General features: G+C 37.5%; 1 protein-coding gene across 1 annotated transcript in view; it reads right to left on the reverse strand.

Annotated features, from left to right (window-relative positions):
* The window catches only part of TTN (titin), a 249,978-nt gene that overhangs the window by 62,828 nt on the left and 170,413 nt on the right, over positions 1 to 16,737 (reverse strand). The window contains exons 217-249 of the mRNA XM_074144859.1: positions 16,381 to 16,680; positions 15,840 to 16,139; positions 15,642 to 15,747; positions 14,477 to 14,673; positions 14,067 to 14,372; positions 13,688 to 13,966; positions 12,952 to 13,251; positions 12,546 to 12,848; positions 12,074 to 12,448; positions 11,673 to 11,975; positions 10,905 to 11,204; positions 10,498 to 10,794; positions 10,114 to 10,398; positions 9,728 to 10,021; positions 9,035 to 9,334; positions 8,626 to 8,934; positions 8,344 to 8,534; positions 7,429 to 7,858; positions 6,635 to 6,943; positions 6,074 to 6,222; positions 5,949 to 5,981; positions 5,720 to 5,849; positions 5,320 to 5,619; positions 4,919 to 5,236; positions 4,532 to 4,828; positions 4,127 to 4,426; positions 3,122 to 3,436; positions 2,877 to 3,025; positions 1,790 to 1,940; positions 1,419 to 1,700; positions 1,025 to 1,327; positions 636 to 938; positions 236 to 517 (exon numbers count right to left, since the gene is read on the reverse strand). Of these exons, the coding sequence (XP_074000960.1) occupies positions 236 to 517; positions 636 to 938; positions 1,025 to 1,327; positions 1,419 to 1,700; positions 1,790 to 1,940; positions 2,877 to 3,025; positions 3,122 to 3,436; positions 4,127 to 4,426; positions 4,532 to 4,828; positions 4,919 to 5,236; positions 5,320 to 5,619; positions 5,720 to 5,849; positions 5,949 to 5,981; positions 6,074 to 6,222; positions 6,635 to 6,943; positions 7,429 to 7,858; positions 8,344 to 8,534; positions 8,626 to 8,934; positions 9,035 to 9,334; positions 9,728 to 10,021; positions 10,114 to 10,398; positions 10,498 to 10,794; positions 10,905 to 11,204; positions 11,673 to 11,975; positions 12,074 to 12,448; positions 12,546 to 12,848; positions 12,952 to 13,251; positions 13,688 to 13,966; positions 14,067 to 14,372; positions 14,477 to 14,673; positions 15,642 to 15,747; positions 15,840 to 16,139; positions 16,381 to 16,680 (8,796 nt within the window). The remainder of the gene's footprint in view (positions 1 to 235; positions 518 to 635; positions 939 to 1,024; positions 1,328 to 1,418; positions 1,701 to 1,789; positions 1,941 to 2,876; positions 3,026 to 3,121; positions 3,437 to 4,126; positions 4,427 to 4,531; positions 4,829 to 4,918; positions 5,237 to 5,319; positions 5,620 to 5,719; positions 5,850 to 5,948; positions 5,982 to 6,073; positions 6,223 to 6,634; positions 6,944 to 7,428; positions 7,859 to 8,343; positions 8,535 to 8,625; positions 8,935 to 9,034; positions 9,335 to 9,727; positions 10,022 to 10,113; positions 10,399 to 10,497; positions 10,795 to 10,904; positions 11,205 to 11,672; positions 11,976 to 12,073; positions 12,449 to 12,545; positions 12,849 to 12,951; positions 13,252 to 13,687; positions 13,967 to 14,066; positions 14,373 to 14,476; positions 14,674 to 15,641; positions 15,748 to 15,839; positions 16,140 to 16,380; positions 16,681 to 16,737) is intronic.

The raw sequence follows: 16,737 nt of genomic DNA on the forward strand, positions 1-16,737 counted from the left end.
AAGTGTTGACTTTCTCTCTATGCATATAGAGACATTAAATTACTCATGCTGAATAAACTAAGTCAGAGTTAACCACGTACTCAAAATTAATAAATAGTATTTCAGTATAAAAGACAATGCAGTAAATCAAATTATTGTAATAAGGAACACACTTTAATATTTCATTTTATATAATTCAATGAATTCTAATCACTACTAAAAATCACGTACAATAGCGCTTTTCAGTAAAACCTACCAACAACGTTAACTTGACAAAATCCTTTTCTTGATCCTGTGCTGTTCTCTACAGTAACACAGTATTTGCCTGAGTCTTCACGGACAGATTTGAGTACCCCCAAGCAAAGAGTTGTAGGAGTTGTCTTGATCTTTGTACGATCATTTTCTTTCACAACAATATCATCCTTTAGCCAAGTAACCTTTGGTGCAGGCTTGCCCGAGTAGCGTCCAGTCAGGCTGAAAGCTTCACCAACCCGAACAATAAGCTTGTCTCTAAAGTCAAGGTCAAGCGTTGGAGGAGCTGAAAGACAATATTAAAAAACACAGTGGCCACAAATGCAAGCAATATTAATAAGAAAAAGTAAGGAATCAGTAAATATAATCAATGTTTTCAAAAGAAATATGAAAAAGATACATACCAATTTCATCCTTGCATGTGATTGGTTTTGTGCAAAAAGATGGCTTGCCTTGCCCCACAATATTGCAAGCACTCACACGATATTCATAGGTGTCACCCTCTTTCAAGCCTTCTATAGTGTATTTTCTATCAAGCATTTTCTCCTTTGTAACTTTGTGGAATTTCTCTTTTCCAATGAGACGGCTCTCTAGAACGTACATGGTGATATCTGAACCTCCATTATATTTTGGAGGGTTCCAAGTTAATGTAACAGAGTTCTTAGTAACTGCTTTTACTTCCAGGTCTTCTGGACGGTCAGGAACAGCTGTGAATAAACAAAAAAATATGGTAAGTGCATTTTTCTGCATAATCATCTCATATGACAGTAATCCAAACCGGAAATATACTTACTTATTGGATCTCTAATGACAATCTCTTTTGTTGTCTCTGTGAATGGGCCCATGCCAATTATATTCTCAGCTGCAATCCGGAAAAAGTAGGCTTTTCCTTCAGTGAGTCCCTGAACAGTGGCATTCTGTCTTGTAACTGTGTAGCTTACTGGAGTCCAAGCTCTATGGTCAGATTCACGTTTTTCAATTATATAGTTGGTAATAGGAGAACCACCATCATCTTCTGGAGTAAACCATGTCAATTTACAAGAGTCACTGGTTAGGTTCTCAGTAAGGAATGGCATTCCAACTGGGCCTGGCACATCTAAAAAGCAAAGAAGAAATAGAGTATTTAAGTACACATGTTGAATGTTATGAAATTTTACTTGTTCACAAGGACTGAAGTTGTTATTTACCTAGCACATCAACAATAATAGTCTTCTTCCGCTCACCACCGGCATTTTTAGCAAGAAGAGTGTATATACCCTGATGGCTCCTTTTGCAATTCTTGATGACCAAAGAAGAACTAATAGCTGTTTCTTCAATTTTGGCTTCTTCTGGTAAAGCTTGGTCATCCCTGCTCCAAGTCACTGTTGGAGCTGGTTTTCCCGAGACATATGCTATGATACGAATTACTCCTCCAGCATGAACAACAATTCTGTCCCTGACACTTGCATCCAAATTAATATCAGGAGCCACTGTGGGAGGTGAGCAAAAATATTAAATAAATATTTTTTTATCACTTTGACTTAGAGGTACTAAAAATGCAAATGTAAATGATAAATACCAATTCTGTCCTTCATTTCAATAATGTCTGTAACTTCTCCAGGCTCTCCAACACCCGCAGCATTCACTGCTCTAACTCTAAATTTGTAAAAACATCCTTCTTTCAATCCTGCCACAACGAACTTGGTTCCTCTAACTTCTTTATCTTTTACCTGGAAAAATATTATAACATTAGTTAATACCAAGGCATCATCAATTTCTTTGTGATGTTTGAAGCAAATCTTAAATCAGATGTTGTTTCAGATTTACAAGCACAAGACAGTCTTAAGCGTACATGGATCTAGCTCACATAGAATTCTTCAGAATCTCTGCAAAGAAATACAGGACACGTATATACAAGCTATTCTGAAGATTCATCTTTTTGATAATTCTAGCAGACAAGGATGTTACCACAGTTAAAACATTCTTTGGTCTCAGAATAATTACATGTGCTATTGAACAAATGTACTCAATATAAGTGAGAGTGGTAAAAAACGAGAATTCTTTGTTCTTTTAAAATCCCAATATGAAGTCTGTTTACCTGGAAACAGTGCAGGAAATTTAGTTACTGCTTAAAATCCACCCAAATTTTTATAGAGATACAAAAAATAGCCAAGGAATGCATCAGTTAAATTTTCAGTAATGCATTACTGAAAAAAAAAAAATTGTCAGTAATGCATTAATGAAAAAAAACCACAGTTCAGTGATGCATTATTGGAAACAGAGGAAAATGTAGGGACACGGTAGTGGCAAATGATTTGGCACAGTCTGGTACCAGGGAGACTTACTTTTGTGACAGTTCTACCTTTATCTTGTCTTTTGTTCTTTTATCACAGATTATCTACATAGTTTCTCATGTTTTTAAACAGAAATTTTAAAATTCTAAGTTTAGGAAACTGCAAAGTTAACTTGATGTTGTGGAGGGGCAATTATTGACTTTTAAATTTGGTCTTACATTTTAAACATGAAGATAATTATAAGTGAAGTATGAACTTTTAGAAAATAACTTGCAGAGTGAAAATTTTTTAAAAAATTATTTTTTGGAGGGATTTCATTTGATAGACACACAGAGAGAAGAAACACAGATTCTGTAATAGTTTTCCACCTACCCGTTCCCATTCTTCCTTTCCTTCCTCTTTATACTCAACAATGTAGCCAGTGACCCTAGAACCACCATCCTTTAGTGGTGGAGTCCACTCCAAGTCTACAGAAGACTTTGTCCAATCAGTGACTTTTGGAATAGGAGGACCAGGTGGGGCTGAAAAATATCATCATACCATTACAGTATAACAATACATTCTATGTTCTTATCTGAATCTTCTCAAATGCAAAACCAGGAATCTAAAATATTTACCAATAGGATCTCTAGCAACTGCTGGATCAGATGGCATGCTTGGTGGACCAACACCAGCTGCATTGATAGCTGAAACACGGAACTGATATTCAGAGCCTTCAATAAGACCTGTAACTTTGTATGAAACCCCCAGTGTCATAGGTTTGATAGGATCACGGTTAACCCTGGTCCATCTCTTTCCGGTAGTCTCTTTGCGCTCCAACCAGTAACCAGTAATAGGAGAGCCACCATCATGTTCTGGTTCTTCCCAGTTTACAGTCATTGAGTCACGTGTTATACTGCTAACTGTTGGCTTGTCACAAGGTCCAGGAACAGCTGTGGGAAAAAATTCACATGTAGCTTTTAAAAAAGTAACACTAAAGTAAGATGGAGAGCAAAACAGAGCTACGCACTCACATGATTACACTTGCATTAGGTAGTTTCCTATCTGCATGAAACTCCTTCTCTCATTCACCTTCCCATCCCTATTCAGGTACATATACTTCTGTGAAACATGAAGTATCTTTCCTTCAAATAACAATTGTCAAAAATGAGTTTTTCTCATCTTCCTGGATCAGTATCTCATTTCAGTGCTCAGCCTAACCTTGGATGTTTTATGAATTATTTTCTCTTGCCAGGCTAACATTCCTTCTACATCAGAGCTATTCTGCCTAATTTATCTTTGAAAACTGAAGGCAGGAAATTGACTCTTCCTGATCTATAAGGTCAATAATGTCTCAAAACCAACAGAATTACCTGAATCTTTTCAGATAAATCCTTACTTGTATATTTAAACCTTAAAAAAAGCTTGAGATTGCATTTTAATACATAAAAAGGAGAGAGAAAAGTATTTTTAAGTACTACATGTGCTTATAAGAACTAACTACAAATGCTAAAACTCTTGAAGCTATTCTAGAAAATATACTTATGTGAAGAGAGAAAAGTAGTAATGATATTTAATAGATGCTGTACACATACCAGCGTATGAAAACAACTGATGTAATTTGAAAGCACGTTCCTACTTACTGAAAAGGTTTCGTGCTGTTTCTGGTTCACTGTCCAAAGGTTCTCCAATACCATATTTGTTTTGTGCCATAATGCGGAACACATATTCATGGCCTTCCATCAACTTAGGAACAGTAAATAAGCATTCCTTAGGTTCATTAGTAACAGGAACCCATGTCTTCCTATTTGCCTCTTTTTTCTCTATAACATAGTTTGTAATCTTAGAACCACCATCATCTAGTGGAGGAAGCCATGATAATGTCATTTTATCAGCCAAAATGGATTCAAATTTAATGGGTCCCACTGGGGGTCCAGGACGACCTAAAAGACACATTTTTATAAAAGAATTAATTCAAATGCTATTAAAATAAAGTATCACATGAATGCTATCAATTTATGCAATGCATAAGAGTTCTTGATATCTACCCAGAACATTTAGTCTCATCTCCTTTGAAGCAGTTCCCAGATTGTTTACAGCTGTTATAGTATATAAGCCTGTATCACTTCTGCGAGACTGTTGAATCAATAAAGTGCAAGTATCTTCACCAACGATCTTGTTGACATGTTGATCATACAGCACTAGTGTTTTGTCATCTGGTTTCTTTGGAGAAGCCTTTAGCCATGTTAATGTGGGGAAAGGCACACCCTTTATCTTGGCCACAATGTTAACATCTGTTCCTTCTTCAACCTCCATAAATTCTTTCAGTTCAATAGATGGTGGGCCTACAATGAAAAGTTGAAAAAATTAACATACAAAAATACTTCATAATTTTAAAAAAGAATTTGTATTTACTGGTATTAGTTAGTACTTACATGTCTGGTCTTTGACAACAAGTGGACCAACAGTGGCTGAAGGCCTACTAGGACCTGCTATATTTACAGCTTTGACTCTGAATTCATATTCTCCACCTTCCACAAGATCCTCAACCGTAAACTTTGTTTCCTCCACATCACGTCTGTTGCATTGCTTCCAAGTCTCTTTCACTTCTCCAGTACGATCCCAGCGGAGACATTCAACATTATAATGTGTAACAGGAGCTCCACCATCGTTCTTTGGTGGTTTCCATGTCAAGCTCACTGTGTTCTTGGTTACGAGGCCAATCTTTAGTTTAATAGGTGGATCAGGAGGATCTTCACAAACAAAACAGAAATGTGAATAAATTCACTGTACAGTACTACCTGCTTTTAAATAATTTGACTTTGATTTCACTTACGGATTGGATCCCTGGCTGTGGTTCGTTGGATGGTTTCTGCAGGAGGGCCAACACCAAAACGGTTTTCTGCACGTACCCGGAAGAAATACTCTTGGCCAGATATGAGATCAGGTACAACAAAGGAAGTACTTCCACAATTTGCATTGACTTTAGTCCAGGCCTTCCCATCAATGGTTCTTTTCTCTATAACATAGCCTCTGATTCTATCTCCACCGTCATCATCTGGCATCTTCCATGAAAGTTTACAGCTACCTCTTGTGATATCACTTACTTTTAGGTCTTTTGGTGGACCTGGGACATCTGTTAAGGTAAAAGCACAACAGAAACCATTTCACATAAGTACGTAGAAAAATAAGACTAAAACCTAGTATTTGAATACTTCAGTATGTGTAAACCATACCAAGCACATTGACTCTGATATGCACAGTTTTTTGTCCTGCTTTGTTCTTTGCTGTAATACTGTATCGTCCAGAATGACTTCTGTTGCACTCAGGGATGATAATCACTGAACGTGTATCAGTTGCTTCCACCTGTATATTATAAAAAGAAAGACAAGTTATAGATCAACTTTAAATATTTACGTTTGAAAAATGCAACAATACTGAAGTTACAAAAATTGTTTGCTTTACCTGAGCTTCTTCAGGTACATTATGACCTCCCTCCTATAAACAAAGGGAAATAATGTAAATATAAAAGGCAATAGGCTTAAGCGTCTAGAAACACATGTAGAAAAAAAGCTTTTTATTTTACCAACCTTTGCTGTTGTCTTTGCTTTTCCTTCAAACTCCCAAAATGTTTTTGGAATTGGACGACCCTTGATAACAGCTGGGATTTTAATTGTTGTGCCAGCACGACAAGAGAGCAAATCTTGTGCTCCAATATCAAGGAAGATTTCTGGTTCCTCTGCAAAAATATTTTAATATATAAATTCTAAGAGCTATGGAAAGTAAATTTCTGTCAGCACTGAGCTAAAACCCCACACAAACATGGAGAATGCATGTTTATGTGAGAAAGGTTGGGTGTTCAAAAAGGAAGATGAGAAGTATACAAATAGAAAAATTTGTTGTAGTCATTTCTTCATAAAATACACATTATTTCCTTAGCATGACTGTAGGTGCTGATCAGTTTTCTAATGGATCCTGCCCTGGCAATGGTCATCATGACACTTTCAAAAATGTGTGTCAATCTTTTGTTATGTTTTTGCATAATTGTTTTTTCTCTTTTGACTTTGGTTTGCTTGGCATCCTGCTTGAACATTCACAGCAGTAGGTGCCATTTAGATATAAATATCTAAATTAATTCCAAGAACACTTACCTAGAATATCTTGGACAGGTATTTCTGATGTTGCAGGACTTGGTTCTGATTCTCCAGCAGCATTTACAGCTTTCACCCTAAATCGGTATTTTCTGAGTTCTTTCAAGTTGGGAATAACACATTCACATGTAGGAAAGAGTTTGTCTCCTTCATTCACCTTCTTCCAGTCAGTACTACCTTCATCTTGCATTTCAACAATATATCCTTTTATAGGACTGCCACCATCCTTTTGTGGAGGCTTCCACGCAAGAGCTACAGATGATTTGGTTTTGTCTTTGACCTCTGGGCAAGATGGCGGACCAGGCACAACTTGTAAAACAAGAGCAAGTAAAAGTTACCTGAGTTAGTGTCTGCCTATATTTTCTGAATAGTTTCTAGAAGAATGCAAGTATTTTCATTTTCTTGTCATACATAGAGTACATAATCCTAGAACATGCATACTAATTACATATACTACATATATAATTAAGGGATACTTAAGGTACAAGGCATAAGGATTGAACTTGAACTTTAAAGAAAAACAATAATATAAAAATCTGACTGAACTCAAGTTTATTTGCCAATGTTTGCATTGATGTAATCACAGTTTAAGGTTCATACGAGAGATAAAAAAGTAAATAAATGCTGATTATTTTTAAAATGTTGACAACAGAAGAAACTACTTTGTGTCAATATATTCCTTTTGGTTTAATGAATTGGATTAATTGCACTAAATTCAATATAAATAATAGTAGCACATTTTGCTTCTGGTGTGATATAGTCCTTAAAAATAGTCATATAAATTATATACTTACATATGGGATCTGCTGCTAAAGCAGGATCTGATGGTTCACTGGGAGGGCCAATTCCAGCAAGATTTTCAGCCATAACTCTAAACTGGTATTCAACACCTTCAGCCAAACGAAGCACATTGTACTCTAGACCTTTTACTGCTGGTTTTGTTACTGGGGCCCTGTTTACACGTGACCAGTAGACACCTCCCACCTCTCTCTTCTCCAGCCAATAGCCAGTTATTGGGCTGCCACCATTGTCCAAAGGAGGCTCCCAAGTCACCAGCATTGATGATCTGGTGCGATCTAGAATTTTTGGCTTTCCAGGAGGCCCAGGAAGGCCGTAGGGATCCTTAATAACAACTTTTTCTGAGAGGCATTCATCACTTATTCCGTATTTGTTTACAGCCCGGACTCTAAATTGATATTTTTCATTTGTTGCAAGATTCCATACCTGAAAAATAAGATTTAAATCAATACTTGGCTGCTTTCAGAATAAATTTATTTGAAGTTTTCAGCAGTTTTCACTTTAAATCCTGTCTCGGAATCTCATTAGCATACCTATGTTTATACATACTACACAGCTGTTTGTAATGCCTTAGGGATATTCTTATTTTCATGTTCATAGGACCAAACATAAATAAAAATGTCATCATGTTTGTTTTTGCAGTTGGTAAAACTATGAATAATGCTGGGAAAGGGAAAGGAAAATGTCTTCTAAACTCAGCTGAGATTAAGCAGCAAAAGAGAACAATTTTTTTCATTTTGTCCCATGAAGAAAACACGAGTACATAGATGGGCAACATTCATCCAGTAATTCTGGAGTCTAAATGGAGCATGAGCATAGATGTCTATATAAGTAGCAGTTTTCAGTAGATGTGTACTATCATTATTTTTAATGCATACTAAAGTATGTAATAAAGATATTTTATTAATTACCCCAAATCTTCTCTCAACAGCACTTTTGGAGACTTCTTCCCACTCAGACTTCTTCCTACTAGCATCACGTTTCTCAATAATGTAATGGGTAATTTCACTACCACCATTATCAAGAGGTGCATCCCATGTTAAATAACATGATTCTGCTTTAATATCAGAAACAGCAAGATTTCTTGGTGGAGAAGGACGATCTGTATGAAAGCAATGAAGCATAGAATTACATTAAGAAAAAGGCTAAAGCATTTTATTAGCTGTCGTTTTATTAAAATGTCGCATCCTTACCATAAACTTCAACATGCACATTGCGAAATGCAGTGCCAAGACGATTGGAAGCTCTCACAGTGTAAGTGCCTTTATCATCCCTCACTGTTGCAGGCAGGATAAGTTCAGTTTTTGCCTCACTTCTAGATACTTCTTCCTTGGTTATCTTGAGTGCACTGGATGTTTGGTCAATTAAAACTTCATTCTTGTCCCATTCAATCTTTGGCATTGGCAGACCTGTCACATCAGCAGGAATATTAACTGGTTCTCCTGCCTTCACTTTGATAGTATCTCCCCTCACAGCCAAGCGTAATGTAACAGTTGGAGGTACTGAAAACAGGAAGAAAAATGAGAGTGAATACGGAGGTGAAACAGAGAAATTGCCTTGCAGTGTTGTGGAGATATTTGGATTTCTTTAAAGCAGATATACCTTCATCATCTTGTATAACTACATTGAGGGGCAATGATGGTTCACTTTCTCCAATAGCATTGACAGCTTTGACACGGAATTCATACATATGAAGTTCATCAAGCTTTTCAACGAGAAGAGATGTTTTTGGACAGAGCCTTGCATTAACTCTTTCATAGTCTTTTGAATCATGTCTCCTCTTCTCAACAATATATCCTAAGACAGGACTGCCACCATCACTACGTGGAGGCTTCCAATCAAGCGTAATGCTTGACTTCGTCCTCTCTGTGTACATGAACCTCTCAGGTGCCGTTGGAGGACCTATTAACATAGATAAATAATGATGAAGAAAAACCACTAAAAAAATAGAGAATTTTTAATCATATGAATACAGCAGCTCTGGCTTTTTAAAGCCATTGCTTTTGTATGCAAAACATCTGAACATGGATAGCACAAGGTTTCTCATGTATGTGGATGAAAAGGTAACAAGCAGTCTCAGCTGACATCAGTGTTTTGTTACATAAGGAACCATAGTAGTTTTACAGAACTGATTCAGAGATCTGACTGAAGTAATTAATTGAAGGCAGATGCCTTTTCCATGTAGCAGAAAAGTATATGCACTTTCTGTGTAGAAAGCAATCCACACAATAATACCAGTTTATTAACCTACAATTACAAATTGCTTAAAAAGTTCCATAAAAATAATCATCTTACCTAATGGATCAACTGCAAGAATGGGTCCTATTTCAACAGGTGGACCAGTACCAAACTTGTTCTTGGCACTAACACGGAATTTATATTCCTGCCCTTCAACTAGACCTGTAATATCACATTTAGATCTCTCTGTGTCTACAGCTAGTCTCCATGTATGCATTTTGGCATCCTTTCGTTCAACAATGAAGCCTATGATATCACTGCCACCATCATCTTCAGGATCAGACCAGTTAAGCAAACACATCTTTCTGTTTGTGACCACTGGCTTTAGGTCAAGGACTGGCCCAGGAACATCTGAAAAACAAAATAAAACAAATAGGATAAAGCCCAAAGATTACCTTACCAAAAGAAATGCTCAGCTGATTTCAGGGAATATTTTTTCTTACCAAATACTTCTACTCTGGTTCCTGCAGATTTGGAACCACTGCTATTGGTAGCAGTAATTACATATCTTCCATGGTCTTTTCTCAATGCATTCTTAATGGTTAACTCAGATTTTGTGCCAACGTTTTCAATAACAACTCGATCTTTGTCTAATTCACCCTCCTCCACAGCCCATGCAATGGTGGGAGTAGGACGGCCTGTCACAGTAGCAGGAATTTTAATAGTTTGCCCAGCCATAATTTGAATGCCTGCTTTGACAGAAACATCCAGCTCAACAGTGGGAGGCTCTGCAGAAGAGACAGGAACGGTTTGTTAGTTCAAGGGACAGATTCAAAAACACCTTTTATGCAGCTGGACACTTCTTGAAAATAATACAATTGCAATACCTTGGGGTTCTGCAACTGTTACTGGTTCGGTTTCACCAGGTGGTCCTTCACCAGCTGCATTAAGCGCAGTAACACGGAGTTTATAGTCTGCACCTTCTCTGACTTCTTTAACAGTATACTGTCGAACCTTAATGGGTTTCTCTGTGCAACGTGACCACTCATTTACTCCCATCAGTTGTTTGTATACATGGTACCCAGTGATATCTCCGCCACCATTATATGCAGGAGGTTCCCATTCTAACTCAATAGAAGTTGAGCTTGTATCAGCAACCCTTGGAATTGGTGGACCAGGTGGCACTATAAATAAATAAATAGGTGTATATAAATAAATAGGTGTAAATCAAAGTTAAAGGCTATGAATATTGTTCCATCACCCGTCTGCTATTAGCTTCTTCTAAAATACTTACTTATTGGGTCCTGCGCAGTTTTTGGATCTGATGGTGGACTAAATTTACCAGGGCCAGCTGCATTTTCAGCACAGACTCTAAAGATGTAGGTTAATCCTTCCAACAGTCCTTCAACTTTTATTTCCAGAGCATTCACAAGGTTCCTGTTGACACGAGCCCAATGAGTACTATTAATTTCACGTTTTTCAATCCAATATCCTGTGATCGGGCTGCCATTGTCTTTTGGTTCATTCCATTTAACCAACATACTGTTGCTGGTAACATCTTGCACATCAGGCTTATTAGGTGGATCTGGTGGAGCTGAAAAAAAGAATTGTAATTTTGTCATCATTGCTGTCTTCTTCAGAGGTTACTCAAAGCTAAGAGAGATCGAAGAAATTACTAATTTTAAGTCATTCATAGTTCTTCTAGTCTCTTTCTTAGAAACTTTGATTCCTAACTGCAACCAGTAATCAAACTTGCAGGGGTTCTCTCTTTTGGTAAGAATATTAGTCTATTGAATACAGAGAATATCACTATTCAGATATTAAGTGTTTTAAGTGTAAAGTTTTATGACAGTGATTGTCATTCTTATTTTTTTAGTACTGAAATTATAATGTTTTCAATATTTCCCTTTATTTCTATGGTTTAAAATGTGCAATAAATAATAATTACATTGGTCAAGTTTCTTCTGGGAAACATTTGCATAGATGAAGCTGAGTGTTCTAACACTCTGTGCAGTTTTACATGGGTTTTCTGAAAAGGTTGCATTTCAAAATTAAAACTTACAGAAAGGATCTTTTGCTGTCATTGGTTTTGAAACACACGGTGGCCCTGATCCAACTCTATTTTCAGCAAATACACGGAAGAGATATTCTTTTCCTTCAATCAGTTTTGTTACATGGAATTTGCAATGCCTGAGAGTTGAACTGACAGTGACCCAGCCCATTTCGGCTTTTGTATTATCTTTCTTTTCCAGCACATAGTTTAGGATTTCACTTCCACCATCATCAAGGGGAGGCTCCCACTTGCAAATGACAGAATTTTTCCTCACATCTTCAAATACAAAGTTGACTGGAGGTCCCGGTGTATCTGTTAGTAAATTAAGAAAAATTATGAGTACTCATCTTGCGCACTTCTTATCCAATACTCTGAAAAACTAGGGGGTTTGGAGGACATTCATTACATACCTAACACATTGACGTCACATGAGGCTTTTGCAACACCATGATCATTTTCCACTTTAATTGTAAACATGCCATGGTCAGCTCTGATGGAGTCACGAATTGATAGAACTGACTCTCCTTCTTTGTGGTTGTCGATGCTCATACGTTCTGGCAGTGAAAGCTGGAAAGGTTCCTCTTCTTCAGCTTCACCTTTCTTCTTCCTCGTATATGTTGTTACTCTCTTCTTGATTTCCTCTGGTCTGATAACTTCATCATTCCTCAGCCAAGTGATAGATGGATAAGGTGATCCTGAAATATGTGCCTCAAGTATGATCTCATCACCTCTCTTCACCTCAAGGCCAGACTGCAGGTTTGCAGCAAGGAAGACTTTTGGAGCCTCTGTAATAACACAGAAGGGTAAATGGAGAGTAGAATCTTCCAATATGTTTGAGGATATATGGCAATTACTACAAACAATCAAATGAGGGATTCATACCAATAGGATCCACAGCTTTCACAAAAGGAGTAATCCGAGAAGGTTCACTGATGCCAGCAGCATTCTCAGCACGAACACGAAACTGATATTCCTTTCCTTCCTCAAGACCTTTCACTGGGTAGGTTAACAGAGGTACCAGATAGTCATTGCATCTCTCCCATCTCTCCTTGCCCTTGGCAAGCTTTTCTATTATGTAGCCCATAATCTTGCTTCCACCATCAAACAGGGGTGGTTTCCATGTAAGTGTTACTGATTTTGATGTTGGATTATGGACCTCAAGGTCAACAGGAGGATCTGGAGGCTCTGTGGAAGAGTAGAAAAAGAGGGATCATATAAGAAAAGAAAGTACGAAGATTTTAGTTAAAATTCAATTTTCTAAATTTTTTCATAGAAAAAAAAAACTTACGCTTTGGGTCTTCTGCAATGATTGGGTTTCTTAGTTCAAGATATTCACCTCCTCCAATCTTATTTACAGCTTTAACACGGAAGTAATATTCACTGTTTGGAATAAGATCTTTGACTTGCCATGAAAGCTTATTTTCACCAGACATGACTGGGATATACGTTCTACGACCAGCTTCTCTGCGTTCCAGAACATAATGCAGAATAGGAGTACCACCATCAAAGTCTGGAGGTTCCCAGGACACTTTGCAAGAATTCTTAGTTACTTCGCTTGCCTTAATGTCTTTACACTGTCCAGGTGGACCTGTTTTAAATAAGAATAATAAAATTAGTTAACTAAATAGATGGGAAACTGTATTACAAATATGAAATTATATTGCATTTCTTTGCTTTGCAGAATGCAGATCAAAACCAAAAATGTTGGCTATATAGCATATATACGAATTTGTGTTCCTAAAGGTGAAAAATATAGAGAATTCTTATAGGCTTTTTTATATTTATATGATGACTATTCATAATAATTTGGCTTTGAGCAGCCACTGACTAGTTAGACCAACTTAGGGTAAAGTGTTTTTTTGGTGGGATTTTGTAACATTAATGCCTTTATGGCATTCTACACGCGTCTGTGTTGAAGTGATTCCTCCACGTGGCAGAAAAGGGATTTTCCTAGCCCTTTCTTTTGTCAGCCACAGGGCTCAGTGAGGATAGTATCTTTCTCAGAATGGAGGAAGCCTAGTTACCTATGACTTTGACGTTGACTGAGCCAGTTGTTGATGCCAGCTTGTTCTCCAATGTGATAGTATAAACACCAGCATCAGCATGAACACTGTCTATGACTTCAAGCAATGCAGAGGTGTAGTCACTCTTCATTGTTGTTCTGTCACCAGCTTTCAACTCTTTGCCATCTTTGTGCCATGTTATAGTTGGGGATGGAACAGCTCTGAAGGGTACAGGGATACTTAATTTCTGTCCTTTAACAACAACGATGTCACGAGTTTTTAGATCAATGGTTGGATTACCTGTAAAAGTAATTACAATATTACTAGAAAGTTGTTGAACACCATTCTCTTTTCACTTACGCAGATGTGGAAAAAAAAAAAAAAAGGAATCTATTCTTACAGTCTGGGTCCTTGGCAACAACTTTTTCTGAGACGTCTGATGGCTCACTAGCTCCAACAGCATTGACAGCTCTGACTCTCAGCACATATTCCTTGTCTGGAACAACACCTTCCTCCACTTTACATTTTAGATCTTTTATTGGACGAGAATTGATTCGCATCCATTTTTCTGTTCCTGCTTCACACATCTCAACATTATACCCAATAATAGGGCTTCCGCCATTCTTCTCAGGTGGTTTCCATGCAATACAAATATGCTTTCGACCTGCATCTGTGACATGTAAATCTTGAGGAGGTGAAGGAGGGCCTGTAGAAATGGAAAAGAATTGCGTCATCTTTCTCCCAGAATATCTGTTCTACACAGTACACTGCTTCCACAATGCACACACTGTATATTATACTACTACTTACTTGTTGGATCTTCAATATGAATGAGGTCGGTTGGTTCACTGGGATGACCACAGCCAGCTTCATTTTCTGCACGAACCTGGAACTGTACATCTGTACCTTCAATGACATCAGTCACTCTGAAATTGCAATCTGGACCAGCTGTCTTGCCAGCTTTTACCCAACGAGTGGCTAGTTTTTCTTTCTTTTCAATAACATATCTGAATAAATTGGGGAAAATCAGTGTTGAAATATGAATACTTCAGACTTCTTGCTCAATTAAATAGATACAGAATGATCAAAATAGTTTGGCCAATGGAAAACAAGAGAGAGTAATGGGTAGCATATTCAATGAAATTTATTTCACATATCTGCCACTTACTCTTAGTAGTCCTGGTAGGTCTCAGACATAATGGGGCTGACACTACTGATAGACCCAATTCTAAAAGCCAGTTCCTGAACTTCTGTTGTGTTCTCGGGTTTTTGAATGTTGCAGAGGAAAAAAACCCCAAGCTATACTTGTATATTTGATAGTTTGGATCTCAGTGGTTAGTCCACTGAGAATATTTGTACATATTATCTGAGTTACTCAGCTGTCAAAATTCTGCCTACGATAGGCTATGGGAAAGTAATGCGAATTAAATGACTTATGTTGCTTCAGGCAGATCTCTGTAGTTGTCAGTTTAAGATATGTTTACTGTGAGTGGGAAAGAGAGGAAGTGCGAAAATATAAAGCAGAAAAAAATCTAATTGGCATTCAAGGTGAATTTCAGAGGACAGATACTTTAGGAACCAAAGAAAAGGATGTTAGAAGCAACCCAAAGGAGTAAAACAGTCTCTTTGAAAAATGTAATAAAGAAGAGAATTCACAGAACAGAGATGAGGCTTCACTTTAGCTGAGTGTATACAGCTTGAATGAGGAACTACAGCAGAAGGAAAATATAATAATATTACTTGGTAGATGGGTCTAGGTGGCTACAGCTCTGGAGGAACTGGAGATATGGTTGCATTTTTTTTTTAAATTTTATACACGGTTCAATTTAATCTGATTTTACATCCTTATATCCATCTACCTCTTTTTCATATAAAATGTGTTCATTTAAAATTTAAACATTTTGAGAGAAAAGCCTTCATTCATTAAAAGATCTCTATCTACAAGAAACACTAAACAAACTTAAAATCACTTTACCTTTGAATAGGTCTGCCACCATCATTCTTAGGTGGTTCCCATTTCAAATCAACATGGCCTTTTGTCACTTCAACTATTGTAAGAGCATATGGAGGCCCAGGGGTTGCTAAAGAAAAAAATACACACATTAGAAGAATAGGAATCCATCACACTTGAGCTGTTTCTACTGATCACTCAGTAAGCAAATCTGAAACTTACTGAAAGTATCTTTAGCAAGTACTGAATCTTCAATTTCACAATAGTCACTCTGTCCAATGGCATTTTCAGCAGCCACACGGAACACATACAATGAGCCTTCAGTCAGTGGGCTCACTGTGTACTTGGTATCTTTCACTGTTGTATCAACTGTCTGCCAGCCTTTTCGCCTTACATCTCTCTTTTCTACAATGTAGTTGGTAATTGGGGAACCCCCATCTTTTTCTGGTACTGTCCATTTAAGATCTGCTGTGTTTTTAGTAATATTAATAACCTCAAGCCACCGAGGTGGTGAAGGTGGATCTGTAAAACAGAAAAAGAAGGTAAAACAAGTTAGCTTATTTCCCATCAAAGATCTTGGAAGACAGGGAATACATGAAAACTATTAAAACTTCGTATTTTCTTAGCTGAAGCAGGGGAGATTCTAATATTTAATAAGCCTTCCAAGAGTTCACTTGGTACCTACAGAGACAGGCAGACACAGGGCTTTTAAAGACAAAGACCATGTATTTGCAGTAGCAGCACGTTCTGGAAAAATACTTACAGAGCCTCTCCTTGCACAGCACAGGGTCACTGGGTTCACTGGGCTCACTCTCACCAGCCTTGTTCACAGCTCTTACACGGAATGAATATTCTTGTTTCTCCATAAGCCCTTTGAGGAAGTGTTCAGTTGTGGGAACTCCTTCAGCCACTCTCACCCACTCATCTGTTCCGGTCTTTAGCAATTCAATGACGTAAGATTCGATCTTTGCCCCTCCGTCATGTTCTGGCTTTGTCCAGTTCAGGAATAATGACGTCTTGCCAACATCTTTCACAGTTGGCTTTCCAGGAGGCCATGGTGGATCTAGAGAGGAGTCCAGTATTAATTACGTGATTGAAAACAAAGAGATTTTTTGTTGTT

Source organism: Numenius arquata, chromosome 3 (assembly GCF_964106895.1).
Source record: "Numenius arquata chromosome 3, bNumArq3.hap1.1, whole genome shotgun sequence".
In the NCBI taxonomy this organism is placed as follows: Eukaryota; Metazoa; Chordata; class Aves; order Charadriiformes; family Scolopacidae; genus Numenius; species Numenius arquata.